The sequence below is a fragment of the Rhineura floridana genome, chromosome 4 (assembly GCF_030035675.1).
Source record: "Rhineura floridana isolate rRhiFlo1 chromosome 4, rRhiFlo1.hap2, whole genome shotgun sequence".
NCBI classification, from domain to species: Eukaryota; Metazoa; Chordata; class Lepidosauria; order Squamata; family Rhineuridae; genus Rhineura; species Rhineura floridana.
Genome location: NC_084483.1, coordinates 190,134,125 through 190,159,598, shown reverse-complemented (window position 1 = coordinate 190,159,598; position 25,474 = coordinate 190,134,125). Strand labels below are relative to the sequence as shown.

At 43.6% G+C, this 25,474-nt stretch overlaps 1 protein-coding gene across 5 annotated transcripts in view; it reads right to left on the bottom strand.

Moving 5' to 3' along the window:
• ACSS1 (acyl-CoA synthetase short chain family member 1) overlaps positions 1 to 25,474 on the bottom strand; it is a 78,772-nt gene that overhangs the window by 19,802 nt on the left and 33,496 nt on the right. For 4 of the 5 annotated variants that reach the window (XM_061625631.1, XM_061625635.1, XM_061625634.1 and 1 more), the window contains 4 exons: positions 20,963 to 21,110; positions 18,872 to 19,009; positions 10,741 to 10,833; positions 3,039 to 3,151 (listed from right to left, as the gene is read on the bottom strand). In XM_061625631.1, the coding sequence (XP_061481615.1) occupies positions 3,039 to 3,151; positions 10,741 to 10,833; positions 18,872 to 19,009; positions 20,963 to 21,110 (492 nt within the window). The remainder of the gene's footprint in view (positions 1 to 3,038; positions 3,152 to 10,740; positions 10,834 to 18,871; positions 19,010 to 20,962; positions 21,111 to 25,474) is intronic. The other variant, XM_061625632.1, reaches the window with a different exon arrangement.

Here is a 25,474-nt window from a genome sequence, read left to right as displayed (position 1 = left end):
CAAGTGGTCCGAAGCCTGGTCGGTCCAGTTGCTCAGGAACCTATGGAACATTCAAAAGCCTCCTGTGACACATTTGTAAAACACTTTGCCGATAAAGTCGAGCGCCTAAAGGGCAAGATTCCGTACATCGTGGTTACAAGTAGTGGTCCAGAGGCGGCCAGTTGCAATCCGGTCTGCTGGGATCGGTTTCAGCTTCTTCTCTCTGATGACGTGGACAAGGTGCTCTCTACTGTGAAACCAACCACTTGCTTGCTTGATCCTTGTCCTTCATGGCTCATTGTAAGCTGTAAAGAGAGACTGGGCAAAGGGATCAGGGCAATGGTAAATGCATCCTTGGAGGAGGGTGCAATGCCATTAGCCCTCAAGGAGGCAGTGATAAGACCTATTTTGAAAAAGCCCTCCTTGGACCCCCAAGATTTAAACAACTTTCACCCAGTCTCCAATTTACCATTCTTGGGCAAGGTGATTGAGCGTGTGGTGGCTAAACAGTTACAGACACACTTGGAGGAAGCAGATTATTTAGATCCTTTCCAATCGGGCTTCAGGACTGGACATGGAACTGAAACAGCCTTGGTCGCTCTGGTGGATGATATGAGGAGTGCGTTGGATAGGGGAGAACATACTTTCCTCGTCCTCCTGGATCTCTCAGCGGCTTTCGATACCGTTGACCACGGTATCCTGTTAAATCGCTTGGAGGGACTGGGAATGGGAGGCACTGTTTTACGGTGGTTCCGTTCCTATCTCTCCAACAGATATCAACGAGTAGCGTTGGGGGATGAGGTTTCAGACCCTTGGCCCCTTAATTGTGGTGTGCCACAGGGCTCTATCCTCGCCCCCATGCTATTCAACATTTATATGAAACCGCTGGGAGCTATCATCAGGAGTTTTGGGCTGCAGTGTCACCAGTATGCGGATGACACGCAGCTCTATCTCTCGTTTAAATCCTCACCAGAGTTGGCTGTGGAAACCTTGTCCAATTGCCTGGAGTCCGTAAGTGGATGGATGGGAGAGAACAGGCTGAGGCTGAACCCCGACAAGACCGAGGTGTTACTGGTGGGGGATAAGGGAAGGTTGGGAAACTTTGACCTGGTGCTTAATGGGGTGAGACTGCCCCTAAAGAACCAGGTCCGCAGCCTGGGGGTCATTTTGGACTCTCAACTGTCCATGGAGCCCCAGGTAGCTGCAGTAAGTCGGGCAGTCTGGTACCAACTTCATCTGGTACAGAGGCTGCGACCCTACCTTCCTATACATCTGCTTCCACGAGTGATACATGCCCTGGTCTCCTCTCGATTAGACTACTGTAATGCGCTCTACGTGGGGTTACGCTTGAAGACGGTCCGGAAATTGCAGCTGGTACAGAATGCGGCTGCACGCTTAATAAAGCAAAGCCGTCGCCGGGATCATGGCACCCCAGTGTTGATGGAGCTACACTGGTTGCCAGTTGTATACCGGGCCCAATTCAAGGTGTTGGTATTAACCTTTAAATCCCTAAACGGTTTCGGCCCAGTTTATCTGAAGGAGCGCCTCCAGTATCACCAAATATGCCGCCAAACAAGATCGGCCTCACAAGACCTTCTCTCGGTCCCACCGGTGAAAACAGCTAGGCTGGTGCGGACCAGAGAGAGGGCCTTCTCGGTCGTGGCCCCCACCCTCTGGAACTTGCTTCCTTTTGACCTTCGACATGCCTCTTCCCTGATGGCTTTTCGTCGAGCCTTAAAGACCTTGTTGTTCAGGCAGGCCTATGGGATTTCTGGGGTGGGTTAGGCTATTACTAACAGGTGGTTTACTGTTGTATGAATATGTTTTAAATTGTGTTTTATATTGTGTAAGTCGCCCAGAGAAATTTTATTATTTTATTATTATTATTATCTGTCGTGAACCACCCTGTTCAGATCTTGTAAGTTCAGGTCTGTGGCTTCCTTTAGGGAATCAATCCAGCTCTTGTTTGGCCTTCCTCTTTTTCTACGCCCTTCTGTTTTTCCCAGCATTATTATCTTTTCTAATGGATCATGTCTTCTCATTATGTGTTCAAAGTATGATAACCTCAGTTTCATCATTTTAGGTTCTAGTGATAGTTCTGGTTTGATTTGTTCTAACACCCAATTATTTGTCTTTTTCGCAGTCCATGGTATCCGCAAAGCTCTCCTCCAACACCACATTCCAAATAAGTTGATTTTTCTCTTATCTGCTTTTTCCACTGTCCAACTTTCACATCCATACATAGAGATCGGGAATACAACTGAAATACAAGTCTTTGTTTGAGCGGTGTTATGCTTTTGCACACAAGTTGGGGGGGGGAGAAAATAAAGGCACTATTTGCAGCAACCTAAGTATGCTAGCAGAATGGGGAAGTTGCTCCTCAACCCTCAGGAAACAAAACGAACCAAGGGAGGAGGAGAGAGTGAACGTGAAGAGGGGAACGACTGACACACCCACCTAAAAGCATTGGAGCAAAGCATCTGCAAGCACTAGAGATACAGAGTCAAGATATTTTTCCTTCCCTTTTCATATTATCAGAGGCTTGGGTTAGTACAGATTTACAGAGGGAAAACCGCATAATAGCTTATGTTTGCCAGTAATGTCATGTGAATTAAAAGGGGATGCGAGTAGCACCAAACACACGCTAAACCACCTTGCAGATGAGCACTCCCTCTCTGTCCCTTTCCCATTTCAAAATTCAAACACCTTGTTTTGTTGCTTTTCACACAAAGATCTAGATTACATCATCCTTAGTGGCGTGGAAAAAGAAAAGTATTCCCCTATTCAAGAAAAGTCCAGCTGTTTCCCAGACTTGAAATCACCAGCTGGCTATTTAGCTGCAATCTTCCTAACGAAAGGAATGTGTGGGTCAGAACTGGCTATCAGGTTTGACCAGGAAGAAACTTTAAGCAATCCTTTAAGCTATCCAAACTCTAGAATCCTTTGCAGCAAACAATTTATTCAGGCTTTTATGCTTTAGGTACAATACATAAAGAAAACACAGCATCTCTATTAAATATATTTACATTATCATCACCCAGAATTTTTCAGTACCTCACCTTTTCATCCATTAGAACTGGGGTAATCCCACAGAAAGGCCGCATTGCTATAGCAGGAACAATCTCAGCTCCTTTTTCTGAAGGCCGAGGAGCAATGCAAATGCCACCAGTTTCTGGAAGAACATTAAGGATAGAAAAGCAGTTGAAATTCATGCATCCTCTAAACTAAGGTACAAAGTAGCTCTATTAAAAACAATATCAGGTTTGCTATTCATTAAAATAGGAGGTGGATTGTACCCTAAGAAAATATGTAGAACAACCTTGCAAACTATTCCCATATACAGCAAATAATTCATTAAAAGGTCCCAGCACTTTCCTGTACAGCAAAGCCTATTGGCTCCATCTGAATGACCATCACCAGGACATTCAATTTTTATTATAATTATTAGTCAATTTTCCCTTGGCTCTAGCTAAAGCGGGAAACAAATTGCCAATGGGATAAATGTGACCATTAAGACACTTCTGCATGATCTAAGAATTCTTGCTGAAATCTTCAGAATGCCAATTTTCCTTTTTAAAAAATGAGTTTCTAACCCTCATGATTTCAAAAAGAATTAAAAATTAAAGCAAGAAAATGCTAAAAGGACAAGAAACAAGGAGCTTATGTTAATTACATGCTCAAATTTTATTATTTCTAGATCAATATTTATTTCTATTTCTATCCCAAGGGCTCCTTATTTTACTGTATCCAAATGCATCATCCTTGTTAAGTAGATTAGGCTGAGAGAAAGTTACTCAGTCAAGGCTTCCCACTGGGTTTTATAGGTGAGTATGGCTCTTGCCCAATTACTAGCAATACCACCAGACTTACTTTCAATTTAGTATGTGTGGAATAAATTATAGCAATTGCTATGTATTTAATATTTGAAAGCAGCATGAAATATTGAAGAGTAGCACCAAAAATACCAGACATTACCCTAAATCAGGAATAGTCAATGTTGTGCTCTCCAAATGTTTTGTACTGAAACTCCCATCATCATTCACCATTGGCCACACTAGCTGAGGATGTTGGAAGTGTTGTGTAAATTTGTATATTTGTTAAGCAGAGAACGGCAACGGTCTGAAATGCATGTGTGCGTTTACCAAAGAAAGCAGGCTTTTACCCTGCATTGAGATCACTGAGACTTAAGACTTAGTAAAATAAGAAAAGCTACTTTATTTATAGAAATACATAGTAGATAGAAAGGCATACCTAGTTCTAACTAACTAAGTTGGAGGCACAACGCCCAGGCTTGGGAGTTGCCCTCATGGCCCAGGAGAGAGAGAGCAGAGACAAAGGTGTCTCTTCGCTCTCGGACAGTCGGAGAAGAGAAGAGAGGAAAGGACGGAAGGAGGAGGGGCAGATAAGATTCCTTAAGACGTATCAGTCTAACAATGGAAGGAAGTCAGAGCATCACAGGTAAAGGTAATCAAGCCTATCCATCTGGAGGACCCTAACTCTATCTCCCTTCTGAACCATAAACAAAAGAACAAAACAGGAGTTCCTCTTGCCCCACTTCCAACAGGAAGTTGTATTCCAAAACATCTATAGGGTACCCTGCCCTAAATTATACCTGAAAGAATGAATTATTCTATCTCCCAGTTCACAGGATGAGTGCTCACCTACACATAAGAGGGAAGTGCAAGCCTCCAAGATTTTCAGGTATACACTAAAAAAAATTAAACTTAGGAGGTAAAAAATTGAAACAGGAAAAAAAAATCTGCATTTGCATAGAATGAGGAGGAAGGGAGGAGCAGGGAGAGAACACAAGCACAACCATCGCTCCGCAAATGGGGAGGCTTTCCCTCTCTAGTCTGCTTCCTTGGCTAGGAAGGAAGAGCTTTGAAGGCACATATTGGGCTCACTGAAGAAATCCACCCCTTGAAAGCCTCACAAGGAAGCTTTTTGCTCAAGAATCAGGAGCTCTGAAGGTACAAGATTGGACAGATGACAGCCAACCCAATCTGAACCTCTGAAAACTCCCTCACACATGGAAACAAACACAAGCCAAGTTGAATTGTGGGGGTCTCACTTGCTTCTTTTCAATTGTCCAGATTTCCTATTAATGCAACACAATTGTGTAAAAATAATTGTTTACTTTTTAGAGACCACCTGTGGGGAGGAGGGAGAGGACAGCTCTCCCCTTCAGGCATACAGGAAGGGGAGACAGCACTGGAAGGGAAGAAAAATGGCACTGCTACAAGTAACTCACCTGTCAGTGCTTAACCCTCCAGTGGTGCAGAGGCTTCTCCTCAGGCTGCCAAGGCTGAGGGTATGCAAGAGAAACAAGCAACAATGGCTCATGAGAAGGAACCCAAACTTCTGCAGCTCTTCCCTTACAGTGCAGGGCTGTGACAGGGAGCTGGTGGGTTCCAAGAGCAGACTGTGCTGCTGATGGGCAAGTGTGGGTGAGGGCTCCTGTAAGGTCAACGAAAGACAATGGATCTCTTTGGACATTTATATTATGTCTTTCTTCCATGATGAAACTCAAGGCAGCATACATGGAGTTCCCAGGCAGTCTCCATATAGATGCTTACCAGACACAGGGCTTCTTAATTTCAGCTAAATTGCCGCAGAATATATCTTCAGATAATGCTTTGTACAAAGATAGCATCTCCTACAAGATCCCCATCACTCTGGATTTCCAGGGTGTGTACACTACAGAAGTCCATCATTATCATGAATGATAATTCTCCCAAACCCAGTTTTCCAAGCTCATTTTTAACAAATGCATCTTTGCCTGAAAAATTTGTCTCTGACCCTAGCCACTCAAACTGTTTGAGCAGGGATGGGCAACTGCAAATAGGTAAAACTTAGATTTCTAGTCTGCATTATATGGACTGCCAAACTATCCACAATGGAAGAGTGCTTGTGTATGGTAAAGTAACCATATCCTAAAGGAGGGGTAAGGAACCTATAGCCCTTCAGATGTTATTGGACTACAACTCCTATCATCCCTGAGTGTTGACCCTGCTGGATGAAGCCCAATGGGAGTTTAGTCCAACAATATCTTGAGGACCACAGGCTCCCCACCCCTGTCCGAGCCTCCTATCAGTGCTATCCTAATAACCTTCTGGGCCTTTAGGAAGTGCTTTTGCAGCTACCACTGCACTAAGACAACGTGGCTGAGTTCACATCAAAACACTCAGACCAAGACTTTGACCACCCAACTTATTCCATATTAATTTACTATGCACTTCATAAAACTGAGCTAAAGCATCTATACTGTACTAGCTCTTTGGGGACAAGTTCTTAACATGCTCCAGTGACTGATACAAAGGAGACATCAGTTCCTGTGTAAAGATAAAGGGAAGCTGCTTGTTTTAGTCCTCCCCTGCTACATGAAGCTGTCTAGAAAATTATGTTCAACCCAATTTCATGCACTTAGCAAGTGATTTCAACAGCAATAATAGAAGTACAAGGATATAATGGAATGTGGTTCCTTGTACTGTTTTCATAGCCCTTCAAAATGGTTTGCTGAAACAGTGGTTTATGAGGCTAAAATACTATAATTGTATAGGATTAGATTCTTCCACCCATTATAGGCATTCTGCGATTATTTTCAATTTAGGACTGAGCCTCTTAATCATTCTTTCCTCATTTCTATCAGGATAAATGTTAAACCAGATCAGAGATTTCAACCTTAATCAGATCTTTTATAGCCTAACACTAACAGATAGACAACAAGAAGCAAAAGTAATAAACTCACAAGAATATTAGGCTCTACAAATAATAAAAGCTATATCCAACAGATGTATTCAATTCCTTTGATAACAATAATTTACATCAAATGAATCTAATTTATTAGCACTCATATCTAGGTATTTTGTCTCCTGCTTGCCCTCTGAAGGTTGGAGCAAAACAGCAATCCTGTATCTTTTTTTTTTAATTTATGGAGATCAGGGCTCAAACACGGCTTATATGACAGCAGGAAAATTATTTGGGATTTCAAAGGTAATGGATGTTTGCCCTAATTACAAAATATCTTAAAGCCATTGTTACTATTTCTCATGCACAGAGCACTTTTAAGGCATTAACCCCTTTATCTTGTCCTCATAACAGTCTGTGGAAGTAGAACACTCTGCTATTATAATACAGGAAACAGAAGGATAACTCACATGTCATAACAAGGCAACATAATTGCAAGCACATGAACATCTAAAATGGGAGAGTATCAGGTGTGTCCACTTCCAAGGTATGAGTTTCAACTTAGGAATTACTCCATATACTTGCCTTACACGAATTTTCTCTCAACAACCAGTGCTACATCTGCGTGCATCTTAAACAAAAGCTAATGGCTGTTTTTAAAAACAGCGATTGGCTCTTGTGTAATCGTTGGTATTGGTTTGTTGGTTATCCAAAAAGGTGCTTCTGAGAGCATTATATTCTGATAATGCTCAATCATTGTATTTTATTGTTTTAAAGTAACTGTTATAAAATTGCCTGGGATCTTGATTGATGAAGGCTGCCTTAGAAATTGACAGAATAATTAAATAAAACTAGCAACATATCTGTGGAAGAGATATGGTGGATGGGGAAAAGGTTGAGCAACCCTTACCCTCACCACCACTGCTTCTCAGCTCTTAAAGAAAAGAAAACCTTCTGAACCTGCTTTTCATTTTTTTAAAATGGTATCAGACCAAAACTACATATATGTGCGCACAATGTGTAGTTAGCCCTAAATTTCATATTCCCCTCAGCTACAAATTTACTAGTCTTAGGCAATCCACTGTTCTTAGTCCCACAACTGTAAAATAGAGATAATTATTCCCACTTTACAGGCCACTAAGATAATTTATTTATTTATTTATTGTATTTATATACCACCCCATTGCCGAAGCTCTCTGGGCGGTTTACAGATTAATGAGATAATTTACAGAGAATGCTTTGAGTACTTGAAATGTGCTAAATTCATTAAACAATAGCATTTGAATATTCAAGCTGCATTCAGCACTACATTTTAAAGCCATTTTTCATGCATTTTGGCATAGTAATGAGCTTTTATTTTTATGTGTTGGCCCCCCTGCCTTTGTAAGCAAACCAGACGGTGGCCCCAATAAGACCTCCTTGGTTTTAGCTGACAACTCTGCAATGTTCTATCCAGACAGGCTCACCTGACTGCTGTCTTTCCAGCACCAAATGAAGAACTTTTTATTTGCCCAGGCCTTTTAAACTCAGTTTCATATAAATCTTCTAAATAAATACGGAGGAATCATATCACATACAGAAAATTCTTGGTTTTATCTCTGGAATCTCCAGTTAAAGGTAGCAGGTGATGAGAAAAACTTCTGCTTTAGACTTTTGACAGGCACTATCAGTCACAGCCGAAAATACTGGGCAAGACGGACAACAGTTTGACCTATTAGGCAAGCTTTGTATTGTCTGAGGGCACAGGGTTTAATTGGGTTCAGAACCTATGCAACTGTGCAGAACTTGCTCAAACTTTGCAAAAATATTACCACAAAATTTCCATAATGAGCTCCTGTTACACGCACTATGTGCACACACATCCTTATAATCTCACTCTCATCCACTCATCCAAATGCTTTCAAATGGATTTGTAAAACCCGATTTGTTAATCTTTATGCCTGTTCAAGTTGATTATCTTGTGACATACTGCTGCTTCAGAGAGCTATGTTCCAGAGAGGATAAACAGCAATTAATGAGCTATTTTTAAATTGATTGTGAGATGTGCAATTGAGCTAACATGATGGCAAATCAAGTCACATTCCATAACCTTATAAAACACTGTGTGAATTATTCTTACCACTACCATTTATAACCACAGGAAAAAATAAATCCTCTCACAGGAAATGTGTATTTTTGTGTTTACATTGACTAAACAGCTTTTGAGAGATTGTTATGATTTCTACTCATGAGCAACAGTAATAATGAAAAAATCATTCTACTTTCAAATAATATGCTTAAATTAAATAGACTAACATGTAATGATAGTTATCAATTCCCCAGCTGTTCCAAAAACCTAGAGGTTGTTGCACGTTTGTCCCAAAATCATTACATGGTGTCAAAAGTACAGAATGAGGAGTGCATTGAATCAACTGGAAATAGTTTTATTTATTTATTTATTTGATTTATATCCCACCCTTCCTCCCAGCAGGAGCCCAGGGTGGCAAACAAAAGCACTAAAAACACATTAAAACATCATAAAAACATACTTTAAAATACATTAAAATAAAATGTTAAAAACATTTTAAAAAAAGCTTTGAAGACATCTTTAAAAAAAAAAGGTTAAAAACGTACTGTTTTTTTAAAAAAAGGGTCTAAAACTCCATTTCCTGGAGTTGTCGTCAACAGACCCCTGATAATACGAAAAAGCTCCACTGGACGGCTACTTGTGGATGCAATGGAGGCAGAGAAGTAGTTCAGTTTTCTGAATGTACAGCTAGAAACAGACAATAAAAAGCTGTGGGAGCCATGCCCAGAGAAAGCAATAAGGCCTCTTAGCGCTGTTAAATTGGAGGGCTTCTTATAAACATGGATATGTTAAACTACTACAAAGGCTTGCATTGCCAGAGAATACTGAAGGTAACTGGGAAAAGCTTAGACAAAGGTTTGAACTGTACCTGGCAGCAATAGGAGTGGAAGAGAAAACCAATAAAATCAATTGAACTGCTTACAGGGCAGCTGGGCAGAGTGCAGCGCTGGTGACATTCCACTATCCACTATCTTAATTTGCCCAGAGACACCATATACAAATGCAAAATTGTGTTGTGGGCTGGTATCCCTGACCAGCATTATTACTGTACAAGTGGAACTTGAAACAAAATGTTGCAGTGTATCCCCAGCACCTAACACAAGAGCTCCTATAACACTCTTATAATGTTATTTAGGCCCTTGGGTGGCAGAGGGGCTGGTTTCTGGGAGGGGGGAAAGATGGGGGGGCTGTATTCCACGGTTCCACGATCTTCTCTATGTTGTGCTATGTAAAGCTAGAGAAATAATCTATTATTAATTCCACTAAGAAATAGTACCCAAGTTTGTTTTTTCCTTCCTTCCTTCCTTTCTCCCTCCTTCCCAATCCATTTTCCTTCTATGTTCTGTTGTCAGATTGTAGCCCTGAGGATAGGGACTGTCTTATCACTGGCATTTGTAAGCCACTCTGGGAGCCTCTTTTGGCTGAAGAAAAAGATAGATGGATTTCAGGATGCACATTTCATAGCTACTTAGGTTTTTTGGGGGGGGGACAAGTAGTATTGGGGAGCTCCCTTTCTCCTAAAACTTCTCTGGACAGTTTAGGGAAGGAAGTTTCTATCTCATGGCACATAAACCCCAATCCCCCCTCAAGAATACTGAACCCAATTCCCTATTGCTGCCCTCACCCCCTTTTACTTTACTCCCACCCCTCGTCACACACACCTGTCATCTCTACATTCCATGTGTTCTGAAAGCAAAAAGATACTTGTCAAACTATTTTCTTTCTTTTCTTTTCTTTCTTTCTTTCCATACCTTGGGAGTCCAAGTATGTAGAAACCACTACCTTGTTCTTGGATGGTTACATTTTGCTTCCAAACTGCTAGGCACAATTATGTACTTCTCTCAAGTGATTGCCCTTTCCATAAACGAACATGATGGTTGGAATCGAGGTGCCGGCAACTACCCCAATAAGCAGATACACAAGATGTGCCACTATGCGCGCTCTCTTGCTCTGTGTGGGGGGGGGGGGAGGGAGGGAGAGTTTCCCATTCACTACCGTTATTTTACCTGTTTGCCACCAAGTGTCTACAAGAGTACACCGTCCATCTCCTACTACGTTGTAGAACCACTGCCAAGCTTCGTGGTTTATTGGTTCTCCCACTAAAATCCAAAATAGTAAAAAGAAGAAATGGGATTTATGCCAAAAATATTTTATATCTGGTAACTGGTCAACAAAATCAGTCATACAAAGAATGACTGAAGGAATTGGGTATGTTAGTTTAACAGAAAGAAGACTGGAGAGGAAACATGCTGACAGTGTTCTGAATTGTTCATCTTTTCCATTAGCAACAGGACATAAATTAAAGGGCCCCTGCTTAAAACGTTTTTGTTTAGGCAAGCCTATCCAGACACATAGTTGTTGATCTATTTTAATTCTGTTTAGTAAGTAGCTATTATAATTGTTTTAAATATGTTTTAATTACTTGCTTTTAACTGTTTTAATGTTTTTTATAAACTGCTTAGAGGTCTTTACATTCAAGTGGCATATAAGTTTTGTTAAATAAATAAATAATAAAGCAACAGGATGAAATTAAAAGGAAGGTACATTTAGGTAAAATACTTGGAAAATCTTTTGTAAAATACAAAACATAGTTTAGATCTACAGAAAACTCTTATTTATTTATTACATTTGTATCCCGTCCCATAGCCGAAGCTCTCTGGGCGATTTACAACAAAAAACTCTTGAGGGTTTTTTTAACAGAAATATATGAACTGTCAAGTATTGGAGATATAATAAAGAACCAAAAGAGCAAGGGGACTGGATGTCATCAACCAAATTTCCCAGGCTCTTCTCCCATAGCTTTGGGGTGCACAAGACTTAAAATGGCAACAACCAAGAACTTTCTTCAGATATCTGTAAAGGAGACAACTCATATCAACTTGTTAGTACTAAGATTTGAGAGTGGCCATCCCTTGCAAATGCATCAGCCTATGCATTTGTGCTTTGCCTGGCCAGTAAAGTATAATCTCCTGCTTACTGCACTCAATGCACAAATTCTATCTTCTACAACACTCTTACCAGACTAGGTTCAAGGTAAGTCCACTCATGGCTCCAACCTCACCCTGACACTGGACTATCCTAGCTACGCAAGTAGTCTTCTATCTTATCAGCTCCAGCAACTACTTTTAATCCCAACCTACAAAATAGGAGCCAACTTCAACCATTTCTTGCTTATTTCTCCTTTCCTCTCTAGGATGAACAGCTGCAAAGAGACAGCAAGACCTCCTGCAGTTTTAATGGTTGCAGAGAAGGATGTTTCAGCTTGCCTTGTAGAAATGAGAAATGTTGACTGTTGAAAGCACTTCTAACAACCCAACTATTAGACTCTTGGGTGTTAGAGGCACCTTTGGCAGGTAAATTAGACATAATTAGGGAGACATGAATCCCTATCTTCCTTTTGCATCTTGTTATTATTTATCTCTTTCTTTTTTTGAAGATAAAGAAAACAGTGGTGCCACTATTGCAATCCAGCTAAGGTCAGAGCATGATCCACATATGGGTCCTGACCTCTCAGGTGAAGACTAGATATTTCTAGTACAGGGTTTAGGCCATACTCACCTTTCTTTGACAAAACATAAAGCTTATCTCATTCATATAGCCACAGTGCGATTTCAGAAATACTGCAGAACTAAGGAAATTCTGCTTCCATAGAAATCAACAGTACTGACTTCAAACTGAACCAAGGTTTAAGTTGCCCATTCCCGTTCCGTGCCCGGTACCTGCCGGGCAAAGGGGCGTGTTTGCGGCTGCTGCCGAAGCCAGGCCGCCATCAAGGGTGTGTCCGTGCGCACATGGCGCGCCAGCGCGCCGTCGTGACGCACAGTAAGGAGGCGGGGCAGCTGAAGGCCATTTAAGGCCACTCCACCAGCCTCCCGCCCTTCTTTGAATTTTGGCGGCGGAGGCCTTGTGGCGGCGGCTGCTGCGCGCCGCGGGGAGCCTTCCGGCCGCGGCGGGCCCTTTGGCCTCCCGCCCTCCTTTGAATTTTGGCGGCGGAGGCCTTGTGGCGGCGGCTGCTGCGCGCCGCGGGGAGCCTTCCGGCCGCGGCGGGCCCTTTGGCCTCCCGCCCTCCTTTGAATTTTGGCGGCGGAGGCCTTGTGGCGGCGGCTGCTGCGCGCCGCGGGGAGCCTTCCGGCCGCGGCGGGCCCTTTGGTGCGCTGGCCTAGCGGGGGCAGCGGCGGCAGCGGGACGCGAGGGGCCTTCGGGCCGCGGCGAGGCTCGGGAGGCCTTCCGGCCACGGCGAGGCCTTTGATGGGCCGGCCTCGCGGCTGCGACGAGACACATGGGGACTTCCAGCGGCGGCGAGGCACGGGAGGACTTTCAGCCGCGGTGAGGCCTCTGATGGGCCGGCCTTGCGGCTGCGACGAGACGCGTGAGGACTTTCAGCCGCAGCGGGGCACGGGTGGCTTTCCAGTTACAGTTTCAGTTTCAGTTACCCCTGAGGAAGAATCTTTAATTCAGAACATGTCAGGCCTAAACAAACTGCGCTGCTATGGGGCCACCTTTGATGCTCTTCTGCTCTCTCCTGTTTCTTTCCTTCAAACTATCACCTTCTGATTCCATCATTTATCATAGAAATAATGTTTGGGATTAAGGGAAACACAACAACCTACTTCTAGTTAAATAGTACCCTAGACTTTCTATCATAAACCTGGAATATGTGGAGTAGGGGGAGAGACAATGTTTAAAATTTAATTCTATGCTGATAGTAAAAGAGAGATTGAAAGGCCAAATATGTCTTGCAACCCAGGGCATGTGTGTCTGTGTTTTAAGTATGCAGAGAGAAATGTTTACTTTAGCTGAAGGTGAATCACAGTCAGCATTTTTATGGATTAAATATAATTTGAAAAGAACAGTAGGGGAAAAGGTTATTTTAAGGATTTTCTATTTAAACTAAACAAAATATTTATGCAGGCAGGCTTCTGTGCAGAACATAGAGGCAAGTATTCAGGGAGAGCTCCTGTCTGTTTCTCTAAGCATAGTAATGCAGCAGGTAAAGGGATGATGCATAGACGAAGAGCTGTCTCTCTACTCTTCTATGTATTTAGGTCCAGTTCCACACTTTATGTGGCAATTGACATTGCCGCTTGCTCACTACATGTCTCTCACAATGCTGTAATGGGTGGCAAACCTCCAGTTAGGGCCAGGAGATACTTCTATTGGGGTCCCCTTCCCATTACAGAAAGCAAAATAGGAATAGACTCCTTTTCTTGATACTGAAGTGTATTTTTAGTTTAAACTAAATGTTACTTTTCAGTTACCAATTACCTAGAGAGGTAGTGGGCTATCTGACACTGGGGGCATTCCAGGGGCAGCTGGAGAGGGGATGCTTTTATTAAGGGATGTACTGAGAAGGCCATCCCACTTCCTCACTGTTTTGCAAACCAGGAAAGTTCAGAGAAGGGGTTAGTCAATTAGGGAGAACTTGAGATGAGAGGGCCCCCCCAAAAATTGCCTGCACTCCCACACCCTCCTGCTGCCTGTGGCCGCCACTTCTTTTGCAGAATAACCTAGAAAGATGCTCTGTCATAACGTAGCGGCCATTTGGATTGGAGCAATGCAATGTAATTACAAAGAGCAGAGGCTTTTTGATGAGGGTGGGGGGCAGCTGGAGACAGAAAGGAGGCTGCAGGAGCCAGTAGGGACCCCCAGTTAGTGCTGCAACCTCACCTCCAAAACTACTTCAACTCCAAATGCAAGGGGAACTCATCCCCCCCTTTTTTCACTGTCAAGCTTCTCCCCCCCCCAAATACGTTCTTCAAAACCCAGGTAAAAATATATGAACCTTTCCATCAGTTAAGTCCCATAAACCTCTGTCCTAAGACCCATTTAATCTGTGGTATTCTGAGTAAACACACATAGGATTCTGCTGTATGTGTGCAATCACATGCCCCCTTCCGGGGGAAGAAGTAACGATACACTCGGGGATTTTCTCATAAGTAAGTATGCATAGAATTGGTCCAATTCATATTTCTCTGAGTAAATTATTTAAACATAATGGAATTAATCACGTGCAGGCTGCACATTTGCTTGCATCTTCTCTTTAGCTAGTTTACAAACTGGTCTGTAGATAAGGTGCCCACCTTTTTTACAGGCCTCTAGTCCTGTGCTTTTAAGAGTCATTTGATCTGCAGACATTAGAAGATGGCATTGCTTAACTCCATGCCATCTAATAACTGCTGAATACGAACCTGCTATTAAAGGCACAACAACAAGCCAGAAGGATATGTGGGGCCAGGGCCCCCCAAAGGAGTGGGAAGCAGCCCCCAGCAGAGGCTGCTTGAGAAAAGTGTCCCTTCCCAGCTACGCTCGAGGGCTATGGACCTTGCTTGCAGACTGCCCAGTTATGGGGAGACTCATTTTATGATGTGGTTTTTCTTTATTATGCGGTTTTCCGGATCCTATGGACGCACTGGTCCAGGGGACAATTGATGAAGACATACAGTTGGGCAGGGTTATTGGCCCCTTCCCATCATCCCCTACCTCTGCTCTCTCAGTGCCCCCCCCCCGTATAGTGCCCAAAGTGGCAGTGGGCAAAGTCTACCTGATTCACCATCCGTCATACAAGTGGGGTCAGTCAGTGATGGCTTCATACCAGATAGTCTATGCACAGTGCACTACACTTCATTCAATATAGTGCGCACCTGTGGCAGAGATGCCTTATGGGCAAGTGTGGCAGCTAATCTGCCTGCGTTGCCAGCTGTTACACATGGTGGATTTTGAGCTGCTGAGTTTTGCTTTTTAGGTCAACTATGCAGCAGAGCATTACCTATGGGCTGCTGTATTCTTGCATGGAGCACTTCAGCCCCTTCTTGGAAGGGACAGCCAGGAGACGAGAGGCCCCAGAAGCGGTGGGGCACTATTTTCATGATGTCCAGTTCTCGGGTAGGGCAGACTTTGGGTGCATGTTAGCGCTTGATGGCACAGTTTATAGCATAGCTATGAACTGGGGAGTTCTTTTGGCAGCTGGGGAAGTGGAGGATCCTGCCCCAGTGTTCACCTTCCAGGGTATTAAAAATCGACTTTTGGACCCAGGGCTGTAGGCTGCCTGGGAAAAGCTTGAATTGTTGCAGATCAAGATCCTGAAGTTTTCAGGGGCTGGGAAAGTGTTTGCTTTCTGCCCTTCAGGTATTGGGGGCCTTCTGCGGTGGGGTTTATAGTGCCATAACAGGGATTTCACAGCCTTACCACAGGTTCAGGGTTTTGGCTGCCTTATGCGCCAACCTGCGGTGTGGCCCCCTCCGTTCCTGCAGTGCGTCAATGGTGTTTCAGTTAGAGGAAGGACCGACTCTGCTAGTCCCATACCGCATACTGGGAGATGGAGGAGGGGAGTCAGAGATGGTCAGGGCAGGAGGGGATTCCTGGGAGTTGGGGGATGGCAGGGGCTATGCAAAGCGTGGCCTATTCCTAGGAATCACGTCCTGGAATTCATCACAGATGGTAGGAGTAAAGCTTGTCTGCCAGTGTGTCGCAAGGTAGGCTTGCAGGGGGCCTTTAGGACCATTCACATGTCTTGGGATATGTCATGTGCTGGCCAGCTGGCCCATGCACACCCCCATACCCCTTATCCTCACCCTCCATGTTCACCTGACCCGCCAGGGATTGTTGATCAGGGAGGTGCCCTGTGACCATCATGCTTCAAAGCTCAGCGGTTACATGTAGCACCCCTCACACTTAATTTTGGAGCCTTCCGGATGGGGGGTGGGGGTGTTTGGGGCCAGGTCAGACTTCCCTTCGAGCCATCCTGGGGTCCAAGGTTTGTTTCCAGGCAGACCAGGGGTACAAGAGTCATTCCACATTATTTTACCCTCCCCTGGACTGGACACTTCCCCATGACGGCGACATAGTGTTTTGGCCGGAAGCTATAGGCCTGGTTGCCTGATATTCAGGGGGAGCGATCTTCCCTCATAAAGTTTCGGTCTAGTGTCGCGATGCCTGGGAGCGGACCCATGGGGGTTTGAGGGCCATGCCCCTCCGGAATTGGGGTTGCCTACCTGGCAGTGGAATTGCCTACCTGGGACGGTCTATTTGGTTTTGTATATGCAGGTGCAGGCCGTTAGGAGGTGGAAGTAGGGGGCGCATGGAATACATTCACCGCAGGGGCGAGTCTGAAGGTCTGGGACCCAACTGTTCACGATTGTTTCTGTTTTTGGCAGGTTGCTGGACGGGGATGGAGCAGACGCGCAGTCTACTCTGCAGCCATGGCATGAGCTCATAGGCTGGCCTTGGGGCCGCAAACGCACATTGGTTCACAGCTGGGCCTCTGATGGTGGGCCATGGTTTGGTGACTGGGTCGACAGAGTATGCGCTGGAATGGTCTCCTACCCATGTCGTTCCAGCAGGTTCTGGGCAGAAGGTTACTGAAGGGCAAGACATGTGAGAACATGCAGTTGAGGCCACAATAGCCTCTGGTCGTCTGCTATGGTCAGACAGGAAGGGCAAGGCCCTCAGTGGCAGGCATGTGAGGACATGCAGCTGAGGCCTTGGTAGCCTCGGGTCGTCTGCTGTGGTCAGACATGGAGGGCAAGGCCCTCAGTGGCAGGCATGTGAGGACATGCAGTTGAGGCCACGGTAGCCTTGGGTCGTCTGCTGTGGTCAGACATGGAGGGCAAGGCCCTCAGTGGCAGGCATGTGAGGACATGCAGTCGAGGCCTCGGTAGCCTTGGGTTGTCTGCTGTGGTCGGACATGGAGGGCAAGGCACTCAGTGGCAGACATGCTTGGACATGCAGTTCGGGAGGCAACGATGCCATCCTCCTGAGGGACCTGCAGAGGGGTCTGCATGAGATTCTTATCGGGTGTGGGGTAAAGGGAGACTAAGCAGAGGCTTGTCCCCCTTTTGTGGCAAAGAAGTGCGGGAAAAGGTTTAAAGGGAAAGGGCAGCTAGGTGACACCTTTAGGCACCTTTGGGGGCGATTGGCGGTCCGGGGGCCTGCAGCTCAGGGCTATACGGCCCGGGGGGCAGAACACGGGCCGCCTTTGGGGCCAACGTGCCTCATCCGCTCGGAGTTTCACGGCTCCGGGGGGCGGTGATGCGGGTTGGACCCCCTACACATCTTCTGGGTGTGGCCTGAGCTGGGGGTCTGGCACAGGGCAGCCCCGGGCTCAGGCAAGGTTTGATCGCCCTATGGCTGCAAGCAGGCTTTGCCTGGATCATCAGAATGCTCCCGCACTTGATTTCCCCTCTGCAGGTTCATTATTCCAATTGATTCCGTTTAATAAAGTGGCCCATGATTTAACCCAATGAATGGTGTTTGTGTTTTATTTCGGCAATAGGCCGCAATCCCGTTCCGTGCCCGGTACCTGCCGGGCAAAGGGGCGTGTTTGCGGCTGCTGCCGAAGCCAGGCCGCCATCAAGGGTGTGTCCGTGCGCACATGGCGCGCCAGCGCGCCGTCGTGACGCACAGTAAGGAGGCGGGGCAGCTGAAGGCCATTTAAGGCCACTCCACCAGCCTCCCGCCCTCCTTTGAATTTTGGCGGCGCCCGCCCGACCCTCCCTCTACTGCAGTGTGATTCATTTGGTCGCTACGGGGCCGACTAGGAATTTTTGGCCTGCCTGCCTCGCTTTGCTGGCAGGTTTCTTTTGCCTACTCCACACTGTGGTTGGGGGGACGGGTCAAGGGTTAGCACGGGTGCCTTTGGGGTTAATAGGCTGATTGGTGTGTTTTTAGCTTCAATATGTCAACGGTCACTTGTGGCAAAGAAGTGCGGGAAAAGGTTTAAAGGGAAAGGGCAGCTAGGTGACACCTTTAGGCACCTTTGGGGGCGATTGGCGGTCCGGGGGCCTGCAGCTCAGGGCTATACGGCCCGGGGGGCAGAACACGGGCCGCCTTTGGGGCCAACGTGCCTCATCCGCTCGGAGTTTCACGGCTCCGGGGGGCGGTGATGCGGGTTGGACCCCCTACACATCTTCTGGGTGTGGCCTGAGCTGGGGGTCTGGCACAGGGCAGCCCCGGGCTCAGGCAAGGTTTGATCGCCCTATGGCTGCAAGCAGGCTTTGCCTGGATCATCAGAATGCTCCCGCACTTGATTTCCCCTCTGCAGGTTCATTATTCCAATTGATTCCGTTTAATAAAGTGGCCCATGATTTAACCCAATGAATGGTGTTTGTGTTTTATTTCGGCAATAGGCCGCAATCTCACCTGATCCAAGGGTAGTTAGGGAAGATCTGTCATACTTCTTTACAAATTCATCTCCATACTTCAGCAGCAGTCGCAGTGCAGTGGGAGCACAATAAAACTGATTAATTTTTAATCTTTCCACAGTTTCCCAGTAGCGACCTGCAAAATCCCAAATAGTCATCTTAGATTTGTCTGTGAAGTGAACTCCATAAGCACTACATGCTCAGAATATTTCAACCACAATGACAAAATAGACTACTGTACAAAGGCATCCATTGTAAAATGAACACAAATCATCTGCTTTTTAAAGTCAGAAAGCTGGAAGAAATTATCAACAGGAAAGAAAAGCAGACATGCTTCTAACCAATACAACTGAAACAAAACATATGGTGGTTGTTTTTAAAACAAAGACCCAAACATTCAAATTCTGAGCTTTACATTCAGCCACAGCAAGTTTCAATTGACAAAAGTATTCATTCATAATAAAATTGTTTGAAATCATACTGGCATATAAATCCTAAACATTTCCATTGTGCTTTGTGTTGTTGAGTTAGTGCAGGAAGCAGTACAGCCCATCTTAAACAATTTGTATTGGTTCAGGTTTTAGGATGAAGCAGTAAATCTGCTGGCCTATACTAAAGTTCAGCATCTTTTTTAATTGAGCCCAAACACGGTCATTTGAAATGCCATTTGCACTTCTTAAATGGACAATTGGATGGCAGGTTGATGTGGACAATCTCTCCTTCACTATTAAGAGTAAACTTCACTACCTGTCCATTGCCCTACTGTCTTCCTACTACAGATTCATCAAATATATGTGATAGAAAGTTGGATTGATCTGGAGCTGCTTCATCAGCCCTGAAAGTTTTCATTTCTAATATCATAAAGTTAGATGTGCAGAAACCCTCAATCCACCCAAGTAAACAAGCAGTAGTTAGGCAATGCAATTAATCATGGCCTCTTTCTGGCCACCATGGGTTTCCATCCTTTGTCAAGAATGACTGGTCTATTAGTAAGTTGCCACATGACAGAAGAACAGTGCTGCACAAAGGAAAATGTTAGCAAACAAGATATGGCCTCTGGGGCCATATATTGTCCATCCTTACTTGAAAGATTTCCCGCTACATACTGAAACCCTGACTGCATTCAGTCCTACAGCTAATATATCTTGCATTGAAAAGTTTGGCATTTGAAAACAGTTCATAAAAATCCTGATGCTACACTTGCAAATATTACATGCAGCAGCCACAACTAAATAAGGATTTCTATATTTTATTCATATCTTGTAAATGAACACACAAACCTTTGTGAATATGCTGGTTTCCTGTTGTTGATTTTATCAGTTGTGTATTAATTTGTATTTTTTTCTTTTTTAAACTGTAATTTATCTATTGCTGAAAGCTGCCTTGTGAGGACATTGTCTTAAAGGGTGCTGTATAAACATTTAAAATAAATAATATTTTTCCAGCTACAAGTGGTTAGCTGAAGCTCAACTCATGCAGCTTTTTCTAGGTCCCATTTAGGAAGTGGCCTTATACAGAATCAGACCTTTTTTAACTGTATTGGCTTGGCTTGCATGTAATGGTAATCCACAGTCAGAAATAAACCACGTCTTACTGTGAATGAGCAATGTGTTGGTGCATGCTGCTCAACTGCTCCAGCTCTGCCCTGCCACAAGACTTGGCTTAGGATTTTGTGTGGACTGCTGCTTGTGGCTTGTTTCCCTCAAAACACTATCAGCAAGTCAACTCCACTTGCGCTTTGTTTGACGAGAAACCAACCACTGGCACTGATTCACATGTAATGCTAAGCCAAACTATATGGTATTTTCTCCCAGAGGCATGTAGAGTGGAGCAAAGGAGGAGCAACTGAGCAGCATGCGCCAGCACACTGTTCTTCCATGGTAATCTATGGTTTACCATTATGGGTAAACCAGGCCAGTATCCACGCTGGCTGACTGCAGCTCTCTGGGGTTTAGACAGGAGTCTTCTCCTAGCCCTCCTAGGAGATGCCTGAGTTTGAAACTGGAACCTGTTCCATATAAAGCATGTACTCTACCACATAGCCAGTAGTGTTCCTACATATTAGATCTTCAGTTTCTACTTAAGGCACCTGGATTGGGATAAATTGGAGTACTTTCAAACAGAACTGTGGTGCTTCCATTGCAGAGTGGTCCATATACAACATAGCTATGTCCTGTGATCCAACCAATATCAGCCACACAACCAAAAATGTCATCTTGCTTGTAGTCAAATACATGCTACAAAGACAAACAAAGAAGGTTAGAGCTTACATGTTTAACTAGTTCTGACCATGAAGGAAGCTCTCAGTCATTCTTCAGCAGTTAGCTACATACCTCATGTGGTGAAATAGATGTACAGCCACAGATTTTAGGCACTTTGCTTTTCAACGTCTCCAGATTCATTGGTTCATGTCATGGCCCAGTTTACACATTATGCTAAGCCACATTTAATGATTTACCCTTATGGGGTGGGCCTTAACCCAGAACACTTAATCCCGTCATATACTAGATGTTCTAAAGACCACAAGATTAATTTTGCAGAGATCTGCTTAATCCAACTAGTGGCTAGGCTAAATTTGGTTATAGTCAATGGGCACGAGGCTATTGACCCGATTGCAGAGTTCACTTTCATTTCAGGGCGCGGCAGCAGTGCGGTGGACTACGTGCTGTTATCCCCCTTTTTGTTTTCTTGCATCACCAACTTTTTAATTGGTGATAGACTAGAAAGTGACCATCTTCCTCTACTATTCAACCTATCCTTAAAAAAAGGCCACTGCCATACAATAAAACCATCATGCAAAATCCTACGGTCTGTACCCTGCTATAAGAGACTCCAGTGGTCTGCCTGTAATATCTCCAAGTTAGAGAGCCTCCTAGCTTCTCCACGAATCCTTAATATTAGGAAACGTATAATGACATCAAATTCAATTTCTGAGATTCTATCTGACTATACAACACTATCCTCTGCCTTAGAAAATTCCATGGGTGTTACAAAATGCCCACATAGTTCAGAAAACTTGAAATTTCCGAGGTGGTTCGACAGAGAATGCAAGATCTCCAAACAGACTCTAAGAAGAATTTACCACTCTTATAGAGAATCAAATGCAATAACCCTTCCCCCTGAATACTATCTGGCAAAGCAGAATTATAAAAAGCTAATTGCCCTTAAAAAAAGACAGGCCCAACAGGAAAGCTGGAAGACCTTAATAAATGCTTCCTTAATGAATCGAAACTATTCTGGGCCTTAGTTACAAATGCCTTAGGATCATATGCTCCTTTGCACTGCAACATCAAACCTGAAATTTGGGAACGTTACTTTTCACTCCAATTCTCAAAACATAGGAATAATTCAAGTTGGACTTCAAATTTGATAAAGACAAGCAACCTACCTGATTGGCCCCCGGTAGTGCAAGAAGGGGTAGTCACTCAGATCAACAAACTCAAAAGTGGAAAAGCCCCAGGAATAGATAAAATTCTCCCAGAAATGTTAAAACATAATATTAATTGGTGGGCTCCATTACTCACATCCCTTTTTAACCAGATAAATCAGCATGGAAAAATCCCCTCAGCTTGGCTTGAGGCGGTGATTATTCCAATACACAAAAAAGGAGATAGGGAGGATCCTGCTAATTACAGGCCCATCAGTCTCCTCTCTGTGATAGGTAAAGTATTTGCGAGCCTCTTAAATGTCAGACTCCAATCTTGGATAGAGGAGGAAAACATCTTGGGACAAGAACAAATAGGCTTTCGTAAGCATAGATCTGCTATAGATCATTGCTTAATTTTGAGATTCCTGGCGGAAAAATACATGAGTGGTACAAACAGAGGCCTTTTTGTGGCATATATAGATCTTAAAACAGCTTTCGATACAGTCCCAAGAGACCTGTTATGGGCCAAATTAAATCTGACCACAATAGACAAGCGACTATTATTTTTGATTAGTCAGCTCTATCAATGCACTTCACTAACAGTGCGATATGGGATAGATGGAAATCTAACCAGATCCATCTCTTCAAACATCGGAGTTCGACAGGGTTGTGTATTGGCGCCTACTTTGTTTAACCTTTTCCTAAACGACCTAAAAAACAAATGTTCTAATGAAAATATCCACTCCCCAAATATTGCAGGAGTGAGCTGTCCTCTGCTACTATATGCCGATGACACGGTCCTGATGTCCTTTTCTGAAATTGGCCTTAAACGCCTACTACGGACTTTTATTTGTTACTGCGAACAAAATTTTCTTACAATTAATCACACTAAGTCCAAAATAATGACATTCACCAAAAATAACTCAAAACATCTTTGGAAAATAGAAGGCTTACTGTTTGAACAGGTTAAGAAATTTAAGTACCTAGGCATCTTATTCTGTCCCTCACTCTCCTGGACCCCTCATATTAAGGCCGTAACTCAAGCAGCCCATAACACCTCTAAAGCCCTAATTAGGTTCTATTATACAAAAGGCGGATGTTTCATCCCTGCTGCTATAAAAAAAATTAAAATTAAAATAATATCACAGCTCCTCTATGGAATCCCGATTTGGGTCACTCAGTATAATAAAAAAATCGAGTCAATATTATCAACTTTTCTTATGTCCATTTTCGGGTTACCAAGATGCGCCTCTTCAGCCGGCCTCCGTCTAGAGTCAGGGTTTAACTCTTTAGAATGCACAGCTTGGTTGCAAGTATTCAATTTCTGGCTCAGGATAGCCTATTCGGGGGGCCCTTCAGGACTTATACATCTTATATGGAAAGATCCATTTAAAAGTTCATGGACTAAAATCTTTGAAGGGAAGCTAAATCACCTAGGTCTGTCTTTAGAACTCCTGTCATCCTGGGGCTTTGAAACAGCCAAAGCCGTTATTACTCAACAAATTAAAGACCTTGACCGGCAGTATTCATTTTCTAAGGCATTAACATCTTGCTCCCCCCTTCAACTTGGTTTGAATTTTAGCTTCCCATCTCATATGCCTTATTTAGAACAGCTAAACTTTTCGCAATATAGGTTCCTGTTCTCCAGAGCAAGATTCAACTGCCTACACTCTGCTCTGCTTACAGGCCGTTTTCAAGGTATCCCTTATGTTAAACGCTATTGTATTTGCAATGCTAATACCCCCGAAACCCTAGATCACATTCTTTTAGAATGTGAGCTATATAAGGATTTAAGAGCTAAAATTATCTCTCCACTTACTTCTGGACTCTCTAATAAACATCCAGAACAGATACTTTTCCATCTTTTGTCTGACAAAAATAAATCCACAACTGAAGCAGTTGCTAAATTCCTTTATATAGCGCAGGTGCTGCGGAAAAGACATGTCCAATGTGTTTAATGCTGTTGATACTCTTATTTTTAAATGATATCTTCATATCTTATTTTAAATGATATCTTCATGTATTTGTATTTGTACGCACAATATGTATACAAATCCTTGTTTTTTAGCTGACTGGGTCTATGACTGTAATTAAATAAAATTTGAAATTTGAAATTTGATTTACCATGAACACATCTTTCTGGGCTGTGTTTCTCCTGCTCACTGGCACACAGAGGAAACAAATTGTGATCTGGCTAAATGTTACATCTAAACCAGGGTCTGTGGTTTGTTTTGTGCCAACAAATCATGATCAGCAAACCAAGAGTGCACATTGGCTACAGATATACTCACTGGTAGTGAAACAAATCATGACCCCCCGATTCAGATGCAACACTAAGCAGGGTTCCTGGTTTGGTACAATCCATTGTTAGCAGGAGGAGCAAAGTGGTCAAGATCAGCACATTCATTGTAAATCATTAGCCATGGTTTACCATGACACGTGAATGACATCCACTTGTGGGAAATGTTTTCAAAAATTAATTACAGAAAAATTACAAGGTTTCTACTAGCTACCATTTCTCTATAGATCTCAGTAATTTCAAGGACTGTTTTTCCTTTCTCAGAAGAGCAGAAAATGCACATAAGTGTTACTAAGGGAGCTACATAATTAAGCAAGCATATTAACTGGCATACTTGCCATTAAGCCAATCTAATTAACCCAATTTTTAAAAACACTGGAACCCCAAAACTAAATATAGATCCCTAATTGCTTTTACAATAAACAGTTATTAGCCACACACACACAAAACCATTTACGTACATGAAATTTAGCTATATTTGAAAGGGTCCAGGATTTGATCCTCTCAAATATTTATTTTTCAAAAGTGATTCAAAGCTATTACTAATGAATACACCCTATTCCTGCTTTTCATATCAATTAGCCACAGACAGTAAATACATAAGCAAAAAATTAGCACCGAGTGGTTCAGATGCATGATAGACTGTGGTCAATTCTAACTATGGTTTATTTAAAACAAGTCTATTTCAAACGATGGGTTACACAGTTCACTTGTTTCAAAGTAACTATAATCAATATTGATTACAGTTTAGAGTCGGGACCCATGTTTGCTAGAGTATGATTAATCAAAAGTGGGATCAAAAGCTTCTGATCCCCTCATGGCTCTGTCAAAGGAAAGGGGAGTGGGAAATACACAAGTCTAAGGCTTGCTCAGCTTGTTCTTGTCATGATAAACCATGGTTTATCATAACGGCCAAACTGGCCCACTTTGTATTT